General features: G+C 50.2%; 1 protein-coding gene across 2 annotated transcripts in view; it reads right to left on the bottom strand.

The window, feature by feature from the left end:
* Positions 1-12,149, bottom strand: part of MAN1C1 (mannosidase alpha class 1C member 1) — a 212,046-nt gene extending 199,897 nt beyond the window's left edge. For both annotated transcript variants that reach the window (XM_027864924.1, XM_027864925.1), the window contains exon 1: positions 11,122-12,149. In XM_027864924.1, coding sequence (XP_027720725.1) covers positions 11,122-11,646 — 525 coding nt within the window. In that variant the 5' untranslated portion in view covers positions 11,647-12,149. The remainder of the gene's footprint in view (positions 1-11,121) is intronic.
* Positions 12,150-13,370: the final 1,221 nt, after the last annotated feature.

Here is a 13,370-nt window from a genome sequence, read left to right as displayed (position 1 = left end):
TCTCTCTCTCTCTTCCCTCCCTTCCCCCATCTCTCTCTCATTTTCTCATTTCTCTTCCTCTCTCATCTTTTTATTCCTGTCCCCCTATGCTCCATATGTGTGTGCATACACATGTGTATACATACGTATGTATACCATTATATGTACATACATGTATATATGCACATAATTCACGTGTATCTTGCATTACCTAGCTATTTTTATGTTGCCTCCCTCAATATAATGTAAGATCCTTGAAGTCAGGGCTTGCTTTTGCCTTTCTCCTATCTCCAGCGCTCCCTTAGCACTGTGCCTTGCACACAGGGAGCATTTAATAAATGCTTGTCTATTGATTGACTAAGCTTAACATTCTATAAGCTATACTACCCTGGTTCTCCTCTTGGGCCTACTCTACAGAAGCCACCAGCCTACTTTGTCAGGGGATCACTGTCTAGGAACCCGAATTCAGCCCTTAGAATAACTCTAAGATATTCCCTTTCTTCAAGGGTAGAAAAACCAACGAACCAAACCAAACCCTGCACTTCTGTGCTAGGACTCCCCTTCCCCCACAGATCTCTCTCTAGAGCTCTTTATACTTTCGAAATGCTTTTCCCACACCAGCCCTAGGAGGGAGGGAGTAGAAACATTCTCATTTTATTCACAAAGCTTGGAAAGGAAATGACTTGTCCAAAGTCACGCAGTGAATAGCAGAGCTGAGAGACTGAGGTCAGACTCCAAGCCCAGAGCTCCTTCCACATTCTCTCATAAGACACGTGCGTGCACTGAATGATTATTTAACCTCTGAATGAACATAGTCCATGCTCCAGCAATTTGGCTTATGTGAATAATAGCTCCTGGCATAAGGCGATTATTTATGACTTAAATTTTTTAAAGTGCCATTTGACTTCCTATAGAGCTTAGAGTAAATATTTATAGACGGATTGTGAAATCCTAACTTGTCATAGGATTGATGATCAATCAATCAACAGGCATTTATTTAGCACCTACTATGTACCAGGCACCTTGCTAGGCTCTGGGAATACAAAGATAAGAATGATCTGTGTGGTGGTACACGTATAGAGACCCCCACTCCCTGGCTGAAGAAGCCGGAAGTGGTGGATAGGCTGAGCCCTGAAGTTCTGAGATGTGGCCTTATTGTCTATACTAAGCTCAGCACCAATATGGGGAGCCCCCAAAAAAACAGGGAGGGGGAATCAGGTTGCTTAAGGATGGGTGAACTGCCCCAGGTTAGAAAGGGAGCAAGTCAAAGCTTCCCTGCCCCTCACTAGTGGGGTGGGGTCTGTGAGCAGCCAATGTACTTCCAGCTCCAGTGAGATACGGTGATCCAAGCTCAAGAAAAAGACACAGACACGGACAGACAGAAAGACACACAGAGGGAGAAAGGGAAAGAGGGAAGGAGAGAGCGACAGAGACAGAGAAAGACAGAGAGAGGGACAGAGAGACAGAGAGACAGAGGCAGAAACAGAAAGAGACACAGAGAGACAGAGGAGAGGAGAGACGGAGACAGAGAAAGACAGGGAGACAGAAAGAGAGAGGGGGACAGAGAGATGGAGACAGAGACGGAAACAGAAAGGGACACAGAGAGACGGAGGGAAGGAGAGACAGAGAAGACAGGGAGACAGAAGCAGAGAGGGGGACAGAGACAGAAACAGAAAGAGAGACGGAGACAGACAGAAAGAAACAGAGAAAGATGGAGAGACAAAGACAGAGCTAGAGACAGAACGAGACAGATTAAAATGAAAGTCTGAATGTAATGGAATAATTATTACTGTGATGTAAGAAACAAAAGATTTGATGAATAAATTCAAAAGACTATATGAACTGAGGCCGAGTGAAGTAAAAGCAGAACCAAGAAAACAATATAGCCAATGACTACAACAATATAAACGGAAAGAACAACAAAAAATCAAAGCTGAATACAATAATACTGATAGAGACCATCAAGCTTGACTCCAAAGAAGAGATATGAAAAGGCCCCTCTCCCCACTCCTTTGCAAATGTGGGAGGTCCACCAGTATGGAAAACTGCACATAATTTTCAGGTTTTTTTCAATGTATTGATAGCTTTTGCTGATTCTTTCCTCTTCTTGCTCTCTTCTTTCTTATACGAGATGGCTCTCTGGGAACAAGGAGAAAGGATACTAGGAGATATGTAGACAATGTAAAAACAAAAATAGCAACAAAATTTTATTTAAAAAAAAATGAAACAGTCCCTACCTTTCTCAAGGAACTTAAAATCCATTGGGAGAACTAATATAAATAAATGACAATTGTAAAAGGTAAATCAGGGTGGAAGGAGATTAGGAAAGGCCTCATTGTGGGAGGAGGGTGCTTGAGTTGAGTTCAGGTGAGGATAAGAAGGAGCATCCCAGACATGGGCACAACCTCTGCAAAAGAGATGGAATGTTGTGGATGGGGTATAGTAAGTAGGTCGAGTAGGCAGGCTGCAGCCAAATCGGGAAGGGCTCGAAATACCAAATGGAGAGCAGCATTGTGGACAAGGACGAGCACATTTGTCTACTGCATGGAAATCTAAGAAAACACTAGCAGGTTAGACACAGTCTGCTGATGTCTGCACAGTCATCGTAGTTCTATCAGAAAAGCCAAAGCCAGAAGACAGTAACAGTACAGAAGACAAAGTCAACATAGTAATGCCTTGTTGACATAACAGCCCCAGACATCTGGATTGTGGCCACGAACCAGGAAAGATGCAAAGCAAAAAGTCTTCGAGCAGCCAAAGTAGCTGTTCCAAAGCCGCCACCTGTAAAGAAGCCTCAGGTCTCCAATTTAAAGCCTATTTGCGCCCGTGCTTTAACCAATAAAGTAAGGCTTAGAATGTTCTAGAAATGTCAGCTACTGCTAATTATTAGAAACAAGAAGTACTGGAAACAGCAAAGGAGTAACACGATTTGGTTTCATCTTTTTTCTCCCTAAAACAGTGCTGAGAACTCTAAAAATCATGCTTGCCTGGGGCCATTAAGTGAAGGGGCAGCTAGGTGGCACAGTGGACAAAGCATGGGGCCTGGACAGGAAGACTCATTTTCCTGAGTTCAAATCTGGCCTCCAACACTTACTGGCTGTGTGACCCTGGGCAAGTCACTTAAGTCTGTTTAACTGTGCCTCAGTTTCCTTGTATGTAAAATGAGCTAGAGGAGGAAATGGCAAACCATTCCAGTAAAAACCACTCCAAGTAAACTCCAAATGGGGTCACGAAGAGTAGGACACAACTGAAAGGACTGAACAACAACAAATTCAGTGAAGGGGCAAAGAACCCTTCAAAGCCTAACACGGGCACCTCCCATTTCCCCAGCACTGTAAAGTCTACCAAGTGGCACAACCATCCTGGGAAGTCACTTGAGCCGGAACCAGGAGTTCTGGCTTCAGGGATATAACCAGCTGAGTAGGACGTGATGCAGAGAAGATAGCTCACCCTGGGTGGATGCAGCCATGCTAGGCAAACCCAGGGCAGAGGCGACAGTCAAAGGGGTGAGTGGGAGAGGGAGAAAAGAACCTAATCATGGGAGACGGACCCCAGAAAAGAAGTTGGAAAGACTCTTATGGTGCCATGAGGGCAAAGACAAAGAGCCAGAGGACTGTGATGGAAAGGAAGCATGCCCCTCCCCATCCTGCTACCCTGAGGGAAAGCACAAGTCTCCCCACCCTAGTTACTAGATCAAATATTATCCTCATTTTACAGAAAAGGAAACCAAATTTGTAGCGCAGAGTTAAAGAATTGGACTTGGAGTCAGAAATATCTGGGTTCAAATCTTATTTGGACAAGTCACATGACTTGAGTGGGCCTCAGTTTCCCCAACCTTAAAATGGAGATTTCCATGAGGATCAAATAAGACTATGCATGTGAAATGCTTTGCAAACTTTCAAGTGCTGCAGAAATGTTAGCTGTGATTATTTTATTACCTCCAAGAGTAGAGATACCTAGGTATATATCACAGGAGCCCCATCTCCTTCCCTTCTCGTGAACAAGTATGAACACTCCCTGCACACGGTCATCTCCTTGACCAGGCTAAATGCAATCCGCCTTGCCCTGGGTGGCCCTTGTCCATTTCTGTTCTGGCATCGAGGACGTTTCCTTGACAAGGTGTGAGTTTGTGTGGCTGGCTCATCCTGCCGATGGAGTTGATGGCTAACTTCATACAGATGGCTATACCCTCAGGCTCTGCCTCTAGAATGAATAACTGAATGAAAATACGTTTACTAAAGTGCTATGTGCCAGGCACTATACTCAATGCTGAGGGCTATACCTGGCCTCCAGAGGCAGCAGAGAAACTCTGAAAAGAGAAGCATTAATAACAACTGATATTTACACAGTTTTAAAGCTTGCTAAGCGCTCTGCTGTTGTTCTTCAGTCATTTCGGTCATGTCTGACTCTCTGTGACCCCATTTGGAATTTTCTTGGTAAAGATACTGAAGTGGTTTGCCATTTCCTTCTTCACTTTACAGATGAGGAAACTGAGACAACTAGGTTTAAGTGACTTGCCCAGTGTCACCCAGTTAGTATCCGAGGCCAGATTTGAACTCATGAAGCTTCCTGACTCCGAGCACCGTGTTCTATCCACTGAGCACCTAGCTGCTCAAGCACTTTACATATCATGGAGGCTCCCAACAGCGCTGTGAGGTGGGTACTGCTGTTTTATTCTTTCCATTCTATAGATGAGGAAACAGAGGATGAGGGATTAAGTGACTAGTTTAACTAGTTAGTATCCTGAGGCAGGATTTGAACCCAAGTGTTGCTGACTCCAAATCTGGCTGTTCCTGTCTACCAGGACACACTCCTTCACGTGGCTACACAGAGATATGGTCTAGGTTCTTTAAAGGGAAACCTGAATACCTACAATAAAGCCTCTCATGGCCCTGCTTCAAGGATAGCAGCAGACCAAGGCAATGGTGCGATGGTGGAGAAAGTTCCTGGGCCAAACTGCATGCTAAAGGAATGTAAGCCTGCAGTGTATGAGCTGCAAGCATGATATAGCAGAAGAATTCCTGGACCAAGCCCAGGAACTGCTGCCATGGAATAACAAGGCAGAGCATCAGGGAACAAGGAAGAAAGGTAAACCTGGACCTTGCCCTTCACTAGTAATGTGAGTTATCTGATCTGTGTAGGTGGTGGGGAGGAACTGGAGAAGGAGTCAATTCTATAATGACTCTTTCCCCACCTCCTAGGGGCAGGGGGCAGGGAGAAGAGGGGGCACAGACATCTTAACACCAGGAAGGTGCTATAAGTCTGGAGGACTACGTAGGTCCCTAGAGAAAGTGGGGACGGTTTCGTGACTCTCTAGAAACTTCAAGTTCTTTCTCCTTATGTGGGAATCCCACCCAGACCAATACTATAAGCCTGAAGGTCTATACAGGTCCCTAGGGAAGGTAGAGACTCACTGGGAAAGTGTCTCAGCTTGGGTTTAAGGAAGAATAATTGGCATTGTTTAAACAAAACCCATCCTATATTCATTATACTTTGGGTAGGAGCACAAGTCATAGTTACTTATTAAGAAGCCTCAAAGATTGAACCTGATCCATGTGAGCTTAGATGTATCATGCTGAGCCACGCATCTATGGTAACCTCCATGCTTAGAAACATTCTTCTCTCTTCCATTCTACCTACCAAGATCCTGCCTATCCTCCAAGGCCCAAGTCAAACACCACCTCCTGTAGAAAGCTGGTTAGGATTGCCCTCCTCACCCCTAGGCTCTGGTGGTGACCTCTCCCTCCCTAGATGGTAATCTCTTCCACCTGTATCTCTATGAACTTCTCACACTAGTTTGTATTCTTATTGCCTACTGCTTTAGCTCCCCTACTAGACTGAAAGCTCCCCTGAGGGCAGGAACCATGTCATAGTCTGCTTTGAACTCCGCCCCCCTCCAACTAACCCTTGCATAGACCCTCATATGAGAAGGTCACTTTAGTAAGTGTCCATTAAGTTGAACTGAGAGGCTTTCACCAAGCCCCACTCCCCTGACTCCCCCCTCCAGCTAGACATTTGCTCTAACTGAATCTAGGTCCATGAGCAAAGGTTGCCCCTCCCACTTTAAATGACTTTAGCATGACCTGTCCTACTGTGGAATCAAATACCTGCTGGAAGAAGCCTGTGGGCCTCCAGCTGCCATACCAGATGAGGTCATAAGTCACTCAGTCACTAAGACCAGGGTCTTCTTTTCCTTTCTGAGGGAGGAAGCATCTTGAGTATTTTCTGCCATGACCAAGAGCAGTTTTATAGTTAAGATGGAAGCCAAAAAAAAAAAAAAAAAGCATTTTGCCAACTGTTAACCAACTAGGCCCTCAGTCTAAGAAAGAACTGGCCCACCCCTTCACTTTAGAAAAGGGGAAGCTGAGGTCCAGAGACAGAAAAGTTCTTGCCCCAGGTCCAAGCCAGGATTAGAACCCGGGTCTCTGAACTACTAGTCCAAGGCATTCTCCACCACGGCTCTGCTTACTTACTATTTAAGGACCCAGCGCTAGAGAATGACTCAAACTCTCACGGATGCAGTGACCCAGTAGGACATCAAAAGACTGATAGGGAAGCCTGCCTCTCACAGAGGTGGTAAACTCCAGGTGCAGACTGAGGCATACATTTTCAGACACGGTCCATGTTCGGGGTTGAAGAATAAGGTGGGGGGGGCATCTCCAGACTTATTTATTATAGAGAAAGGTTGTTAGGTGAGAGGGGTTATTGGGATGGGGAGAATAATTTTTTTTAAAGAGCTTCAATAAAAATATTTTAAAATTTTAAAAGAGAAAGAATAATTAAGAGAAACCCAGTCAGAAGGCTACGGCTGAGCAACCAGATTTGTAGCCTGAACTCCACAGAAAAACCTCCACAGGAAAACAAGGAGAAATCAGTTCTTGCAGACACAGACATTTTTCCTATAGTTCAGTTTAAATACCTACCTTTGTGACGCTCAAACACACAGCTTTCTCTGACCTAAGCTCTATCAGCCCGGATCTCCCACTCACACCTGTAGGGGCCGAGGAGGCCAGTGGGAGAAAGCCTATAGACCCAATGAACTGGAGACAGCAGTGGAAAGAGGCCAGGCCCATAGCCCAAGGTTAGCCTGTTTACAGAAAGACTCTTGGCAAGATACAACCCACAGGGTGTCCCTCTGCCTTTCCTCCAAAGGGCCTTGAATGGATACATATTTGCTCTATAATACTCCTCTGTTTCTTCCCTACATCAGCAGGTTAGCTGTTCGAACAAAGGGAAGCCTGGGATATACCATACAGCCCGATGAATTAAGAGTCAGTCAAGAGATCTGTGAATAAGGGGCCTTGTGAGTGACAGAGATGTTTAGATATTGTAGAGAGAGCTTGGGAGGGAGAGGAGGGGAGGAGGGGAGGGAAGAGGGACAGGGAAAGTCTGAGGGGCAGGGAGAAGGGGAAGGGGAGGAAGAGGGAAAGGGGGAGGAGGGGAGAAAGGGGAGGGGAGAGAAAGGGGAGGGGGGGAGAGGGACAGGGAGAAGGGGAGGAGGGAGAGAGGTAGAGAGAATATGAAGGTACACAAGGGGTCAGGGCATGAGCAGAGAGACAGCACAAAACTGTTTATGCAGCTTTGCCGGGGGAAAGCAGGCCAACAGGAGAGGGAGAGAGTGCTTAGGCTCAGATTTTAGAGGGAGTGTAAGACTCTGGCAGCTTCTGACCTGGGCTCATTCAGGGAGGGGAGGAGGGAGGTAGCGTGGGTCCAATGGTCAATGCTTCCTGCTTGCTGCAGGCGCTATCTCAGGAGTAAACCAGCTGTGCCTCCTTATATGCTGTGGGAAGGATGCGTCAGGTAAGTGGGGATGAAGGTACTGCATGGCTCCCCGCCAGATTCTCAAACCCTGGGGTTTAGTTGGATGCATTAATGCAAACGGGATGGTGGCAGAGGAGATGGGGATCACGGGGCACACCAGTGGGATGAGTCAGCACTGGGGCCAAGCTGTGGCTCCAGCCCTGAGTGAACCATGTGTCACCCTTCTTGGGCTAGACTATTGCTGGAAAGTTCTACCTTCCCTGAAAGCCAACCCCACTCCTGGCCCTGTCCAGGCAAGGTGTCCCAGAAGAAAAGCCCGTCTACCTCCCAAAACAGGACTGACTCTTTCAGGACCCTAAAGTCCCTCCGTGGTGAATGCCTCATCATGGCATGGCAGCCCAGCCCTTCAATCCTACACCAACAGCCTGAAAGCTCTGCTGGGGCCTACATCAAGCTGAAAAGGCTTCAGGAGGGAAGTAGGGGCAGTGGGGGTATTGATCTTGGGAGGATCCAGCAGCCACTGGAGCCATGAACTAGCTCATGTAAACTCTTAAAGAGTAGGGACAGTTTGGGTTGGGTGAGTGTGTACCCAGCTCCCAGCCTGGTGTTAGGCCTATCCCAGGTGCCTGATAAATAAACATGCATTGAACTGAGTACTCATTTAACAGAAGGGGAAACAGGCTCACAGTGGCTCAAGGGGTTTTGCCAAATGCACACAACAAATAAGGCCATCTTCTAAGGCTCAGGACTGCTTGCTTCATCTCATCTCTTCCACTTATTACCTTCCCCTCTGGGGGCCTCAGTTTCCCCACCTGTAAAATAAGGGTGGTGCACCAGACAGCCTTTGAGCTTTCACACAGTCCTCTACATATGAGCCTATGATGCCATGGGTGGAACAGATGCCCAGCCAAGGTCCTCCAGGATAGGGCAGCTTTCTTCTCTCTAACCACTAGGAGAAGCAGCTGGGGACCCAGAACCTGCCCAGAGAGAGTCCCCAATACAACAATGTTCATCTCTCAAAGATGTCACTTCCACACATGCACTGAATTACTACAAATGCCTGTCAAGCCTTCTATCATTCAGGCACCTCTTCTCCACCTTCATCTTTTCTTTCCTTTTAAAAGACGGCAAGGCAGCCTTTTATCTGATGTTACTCCCCAACCCCCACCCCCCCATCTCCACCTCCTTGGAATTAACTAACACCATGAGGGGAAAGAAAAACAACAACAAAAAAAAACAATCAAGGAAGAAATGACAGCCTATTCCATAGAGTGGCAGTTGTCTCTAAAGTGATCTAGGCCGGCTGCATGGTATGGGGGAAAAATATGGGGCCTGGACCCCTACAGGCCTGGGTTCAAATCATAGATTAGATTTAGAACTAAAAGAGGTCTCAGAAACCATCTAGCCCAACCCCCTAAGTTGAGGGAAACGGGCCTAGAGAGGTGTCAAGTGTCTCAACCGTGGCCACATAGGTAGCGAGCGGCAAGGATTCAAACTCAGGTCCTGTGACTCTGACTGAAGCATCTCTAGTACAGCTCAACTGTGTGACCTTGGGCAAGTCACTTAACTTCCCTCAGCCTCAGTTTCCTCTTCTGTAAAAGGGGGGCAATTATACCTGAAGCACCTGCCTGACAAGGTTGTTGTGTTTCAAGACAGATTAAGAATGTAAAAGAAACATATAATATAAATCACAGGCATAACATTTGTTGCTGTTCAGTCACATCCAAATCTTCATGACCCCATTGGGGATTTTCTTGGGAGAGGCGCTGGGATGGTTTGCCATTTCCTTCTCCAGCTCATTTGACAGATGAGGAAACTGAGGCAAACAGGGTGAAGTGACTTGCCCAAGGTCACACAGCTAGTAAGTATCTGAGGAGCCATTTGAACTCAGGAAGATGAGTCTTCCTGACTTCAGGCTCAACACTCTAGGCACTATGGCGCCACCTAGCTGTCCATAACAGTGGTAGAGATTCAGTAAATCAAGGTGGGAGTTGGGGGTGGGAGTGTGAAGGGAGAAAGAACTAAATTTATAAAACAACAACAATAAAAAAATCAACCGACTTTGCCAGCCCTGGTAGGTCACGTTTATGAGTCATGTCTCTGTGCAAGACAATACAGATTTCAATCCTCTATTAGCAAGTAAACAAAATTAGGGCAGATTTGTTTATCTATCATAAAGCAAGTTGGTTTCAGGTGGGGGTAAGAGGAGGAACGTGGGGTATTCTGTTTGAAGAATGGATTACTGATTCAGAGCCGAAAAGGAACTCAGAGGCTATCTGTCCAACCCTCCTGTTTTACAGATAAGAGAACTGAGACCCAGAAAGACTAACTTGTCCAGGGCCACACACAGCTAGTATTGGAGGCAGTATTTGAAACCAGGTCTTCGGCTTTCTATCTAATACCCTATCCATTATTCCACTCTGCCTCCGAAATAACCTGCAGGCTCCAAAAGCGGACCTAAAAGGTTAGGGGGTTAGGTAAAGCAGGAAAACCTCAAATGTCATCTTGGGTTCACCACCACCATCGCCACCTTTCTGGCACCAAATGATGCTTGCAGTCTCCCCAAGGGAACCAGTCCAGGAAGAAAGCACCATGCTTCATTATACCAATAACATTCCCAGATTTCCGTAACACCCTGCCTCTGTATTATCGATTCTCCTAGCCTGCATCACACGCAATCATGTATAATTATTCTAACACTCAACAATAGTTAGCCAGAAAGCCTTACGTGCATTCCTCAGCGGTGGGTCACTGATTTGTTGCAAGCATTTCGAGCAAAGCATCACCACCACCCCCTAAAAAATGCATAGGTTTTATTTGTGCGTACTAAGTCTTAATCCAACCCCAGAGGGATTTTCAGAAGTGATGAGACTTTAAGATGCAAGGTAGGGAGGAACCAGGCAACTGGAGCCTCCAAATCAAAACAAATGGAAGCAGGTTCCTAGCAAGGAAACCCAGATCCTAACCTGATCGACAACTAGCTCCAGGGTGGGAGAGGGGGGAGGGGAGGAGTTACTGAAAGGAGAGAGAAGGGAGGCCCCGTAAGGAAGAAAATTTGGTCACTGGGGAGGAAGAGGAGGAGAAAGAAAGTGGCGGGGTTAGGTGGGAAGAACAGAGGTTAGGGAGGCTGCAACGAAGGGGGAGGGGGGGCAAGGAAAGAGTAAATAAATAGAGGGCGCGGGGAACTGCTTTAAAGGGTCAAGGGAGGTAGGGCAGGAAAGGGGAAGTTTGGACGAAGAAAAAGAGGAGGCAGGATATTGCCCAAGCTAATAGAGAGAGGACAGGGCCGGGGCGGTTGGGGGCGGGGGGGGGGGGGGGGGGGCAGGGGGGGGGGCGGGGGCCAGGGTTTTGCCGTTGGGGTTTTTTTGTTTCTGTTTTTACCTCTTTGATTTTCTCCCTCTGGGCCAGGCTTTTGGCATCCGAGTTGCCCCTGGTCCCCAGCACCGGGTGCCGGAGGCGGCTTCTGAACTCCTCGAAGACCAGGGTGGGCAAAGGGCGCGACTTGGGGGCTCTGGGAAGCCCAGTGGCTGCTCCCGGAGTCTGTTGGCCTCGGGTGGCCCCAGCCTCCTCCCAGGGAGTGGTGGGGCCGCCTGGGGGGTGTCGCCCCCCTCGGCCAGGCCCGACGAGTGCCCCAGGGGCCGGGGCTGGGTTGGGAGGTGGCTCCTGCCCCCGGGCTTGGGTTTGGTCCCCAGGCTCAGGCTCCCCAGCCCCCTGGACAGTGGCGAGACGCTGGGGCCGGAGAGGCAGGAAAAGTCTTCTGAAACGATATGAGCTGGGCAGTAGGAAGAGGGCCCCGAAGCACAGGGTGATGAGGCCCGAGAGGAAGAGCAAGAAAAGGAACTTGTGTGACAGGCGCACCCCGAAGACCGAGGCTGGGGCAAAGCCGGGCGTCTTCCTCATCAACATCTTCGGCCGGAGCCTCCCGCCGTAGCGGGGCGAGGCCCGCGCTGGCGGAGAGTCTTGAGTCCCGGGCGAAAAGGCTGCGACCACTTCACTGGGGGTGTCCTGGGCCCTGGCTGCCCTGTCCCCCAGGCTGTCCAGGCTCAGATCCTCAACACAAGCAGCAACTCGGGGCGGGGGGGGGCGTCCTCACGGGAGAGATGAGCCTCCCTGAGCGAAGGAGGGACCCTCAAGCGTCGAGGGGCTGGGGGTTAGTCAAGGGCGCATGGGAGACAGGCGATTCAGAGGGAGTCCAAGAAAACTGGGTAGGGAGGGAGAGTGGGGGTAGATAGCGTGGAATTCCCCGGGGAGGTAGGAGCAGTTTGCCAAGGCTTCGCAGCTGCCCGACCCACTGGCCGCGGTCCCCGCTCGCCTCGCCGCGGAGTTACAAGTTGAGTCAGCTTCCAGCGAATCTCAGAGACATCCTGGGAGATGAGGGCGGGGGTGAAGGGGGAGAAGGGGGCCCGGCCGGGGGTGGCGGTGATGCGGCGTGGGCCGATCACTCCTCCCCTTCGGCAGCCCGGTAGGGTCGTTCAGCCTCGGGCCGGCGAGGCTGCCTTCTGCAAGACTTGGCCAGCGGACGCCAGTCCCCGGGGGAAGCGATTCCTGCGGCTGCTGCTGGAGAGGGCCGCTCGCTGCCGCATTTCTGCCGTCTAGACGCTCGCTCCGTCTGGTCCAACCTCGGCTCCCTGCCGCCCCCAGGAGGTGGGGGCTCTTTACTCCTCCGGACGTCCCTGGGGGTCCAGACTGCCCCCCTTCCTACCCTGCAATTGGCTCCCAGTTCCTTCACATCCTCTCAGACTCTTCCTGTCAACACTCACAGGAGGCAGGACATTTTCCTCGACGGAAAACCCAGACTCGGAATCGAAGGGACGCCGAGAGAAGAAAGGTTGGTAGGGGAGGGTCTCCTGGGGAGCAGCCGCCACCCCGGACCCCAAGGAAGGATCGCCTCGGGACTGGGAGCGGAAGGTGGGTAAAGACCACTCAGAGACGCCCAGAGAAGGGGAAAAACCTCTTGGCAAATACCCTCGGAGCCCTCCCAGCCCCCCCCCCAAAGTCCCCGCGGCACTAGACAGTTTCAAAAAGCAGCCTTCGGAAGAAACAGCTGTTTGCAGCTACAAGAACAACCCGCTGTCGGGGCGTTCCGGGACTGGATGGTAGCAGACCGGTCCCCCTCTCCCACCTCCGGCTGTTCGTCCTCTTGCTAGAACGGAGCCCCCCCTGCACGGACCGACGGACTGACGGACGGACGTCGTGGTCAGCGGCTTCCCGAAAGGATGAGCCCACAACTTTCCTTCTCTGCGAGCTGCCAGGGCACTTCGGGGGCTGCACCCCAGCCACCCGGGAGCCCCCAGCGCTTGGCCGGCTCCGGTCAGCGCGTCATGCACTGTGCAAGCCGAGGCCGGGCTGCTGCTGCTGTCGCGGCTGCATCGGGTACCCCGGGAGCCCGGGGTCTCCTCCGGGCCAACTCTGCAGGCTCGGGGCCGCCGCCTCTTGCTCCCGCTAGGAGCTACGGAGCAGGCAGCCGGAGCCGCGCCTCCGCCACTGCACCTGGTTTCATCGCACCTTCCCCCGCTCCAGATGCTGCCGCAGCGCTCCCTCCCTGCCGTCTCCAGCCGCCGCCGCCGCCGCCACCGTGCCTGCGCCTGCCAGCACACACACTCACACACAGCGGACGCCGCCGCCGCCGC

Source organism: Vombatus ursinus, unplaced genomic scaffold (assembly GCF_900497805.2).
Source record: "Vombatus ursinus unplaced genomic scaffold, bare-nosed wombat genome assembly UNPS02014777.1, whole genome shotgun sequence".
NCBI lineage: Eukaryota > Metazoa > Chordata > Mammalia > Diprotodontia > Vombatidae > Vombatus > Vombatus ursinus.
The sequence above is the reverse complement of the archived record's forward strand: the minus strand, read 5'-3'. Positions and strand labels throughout refer to the sequence as shown.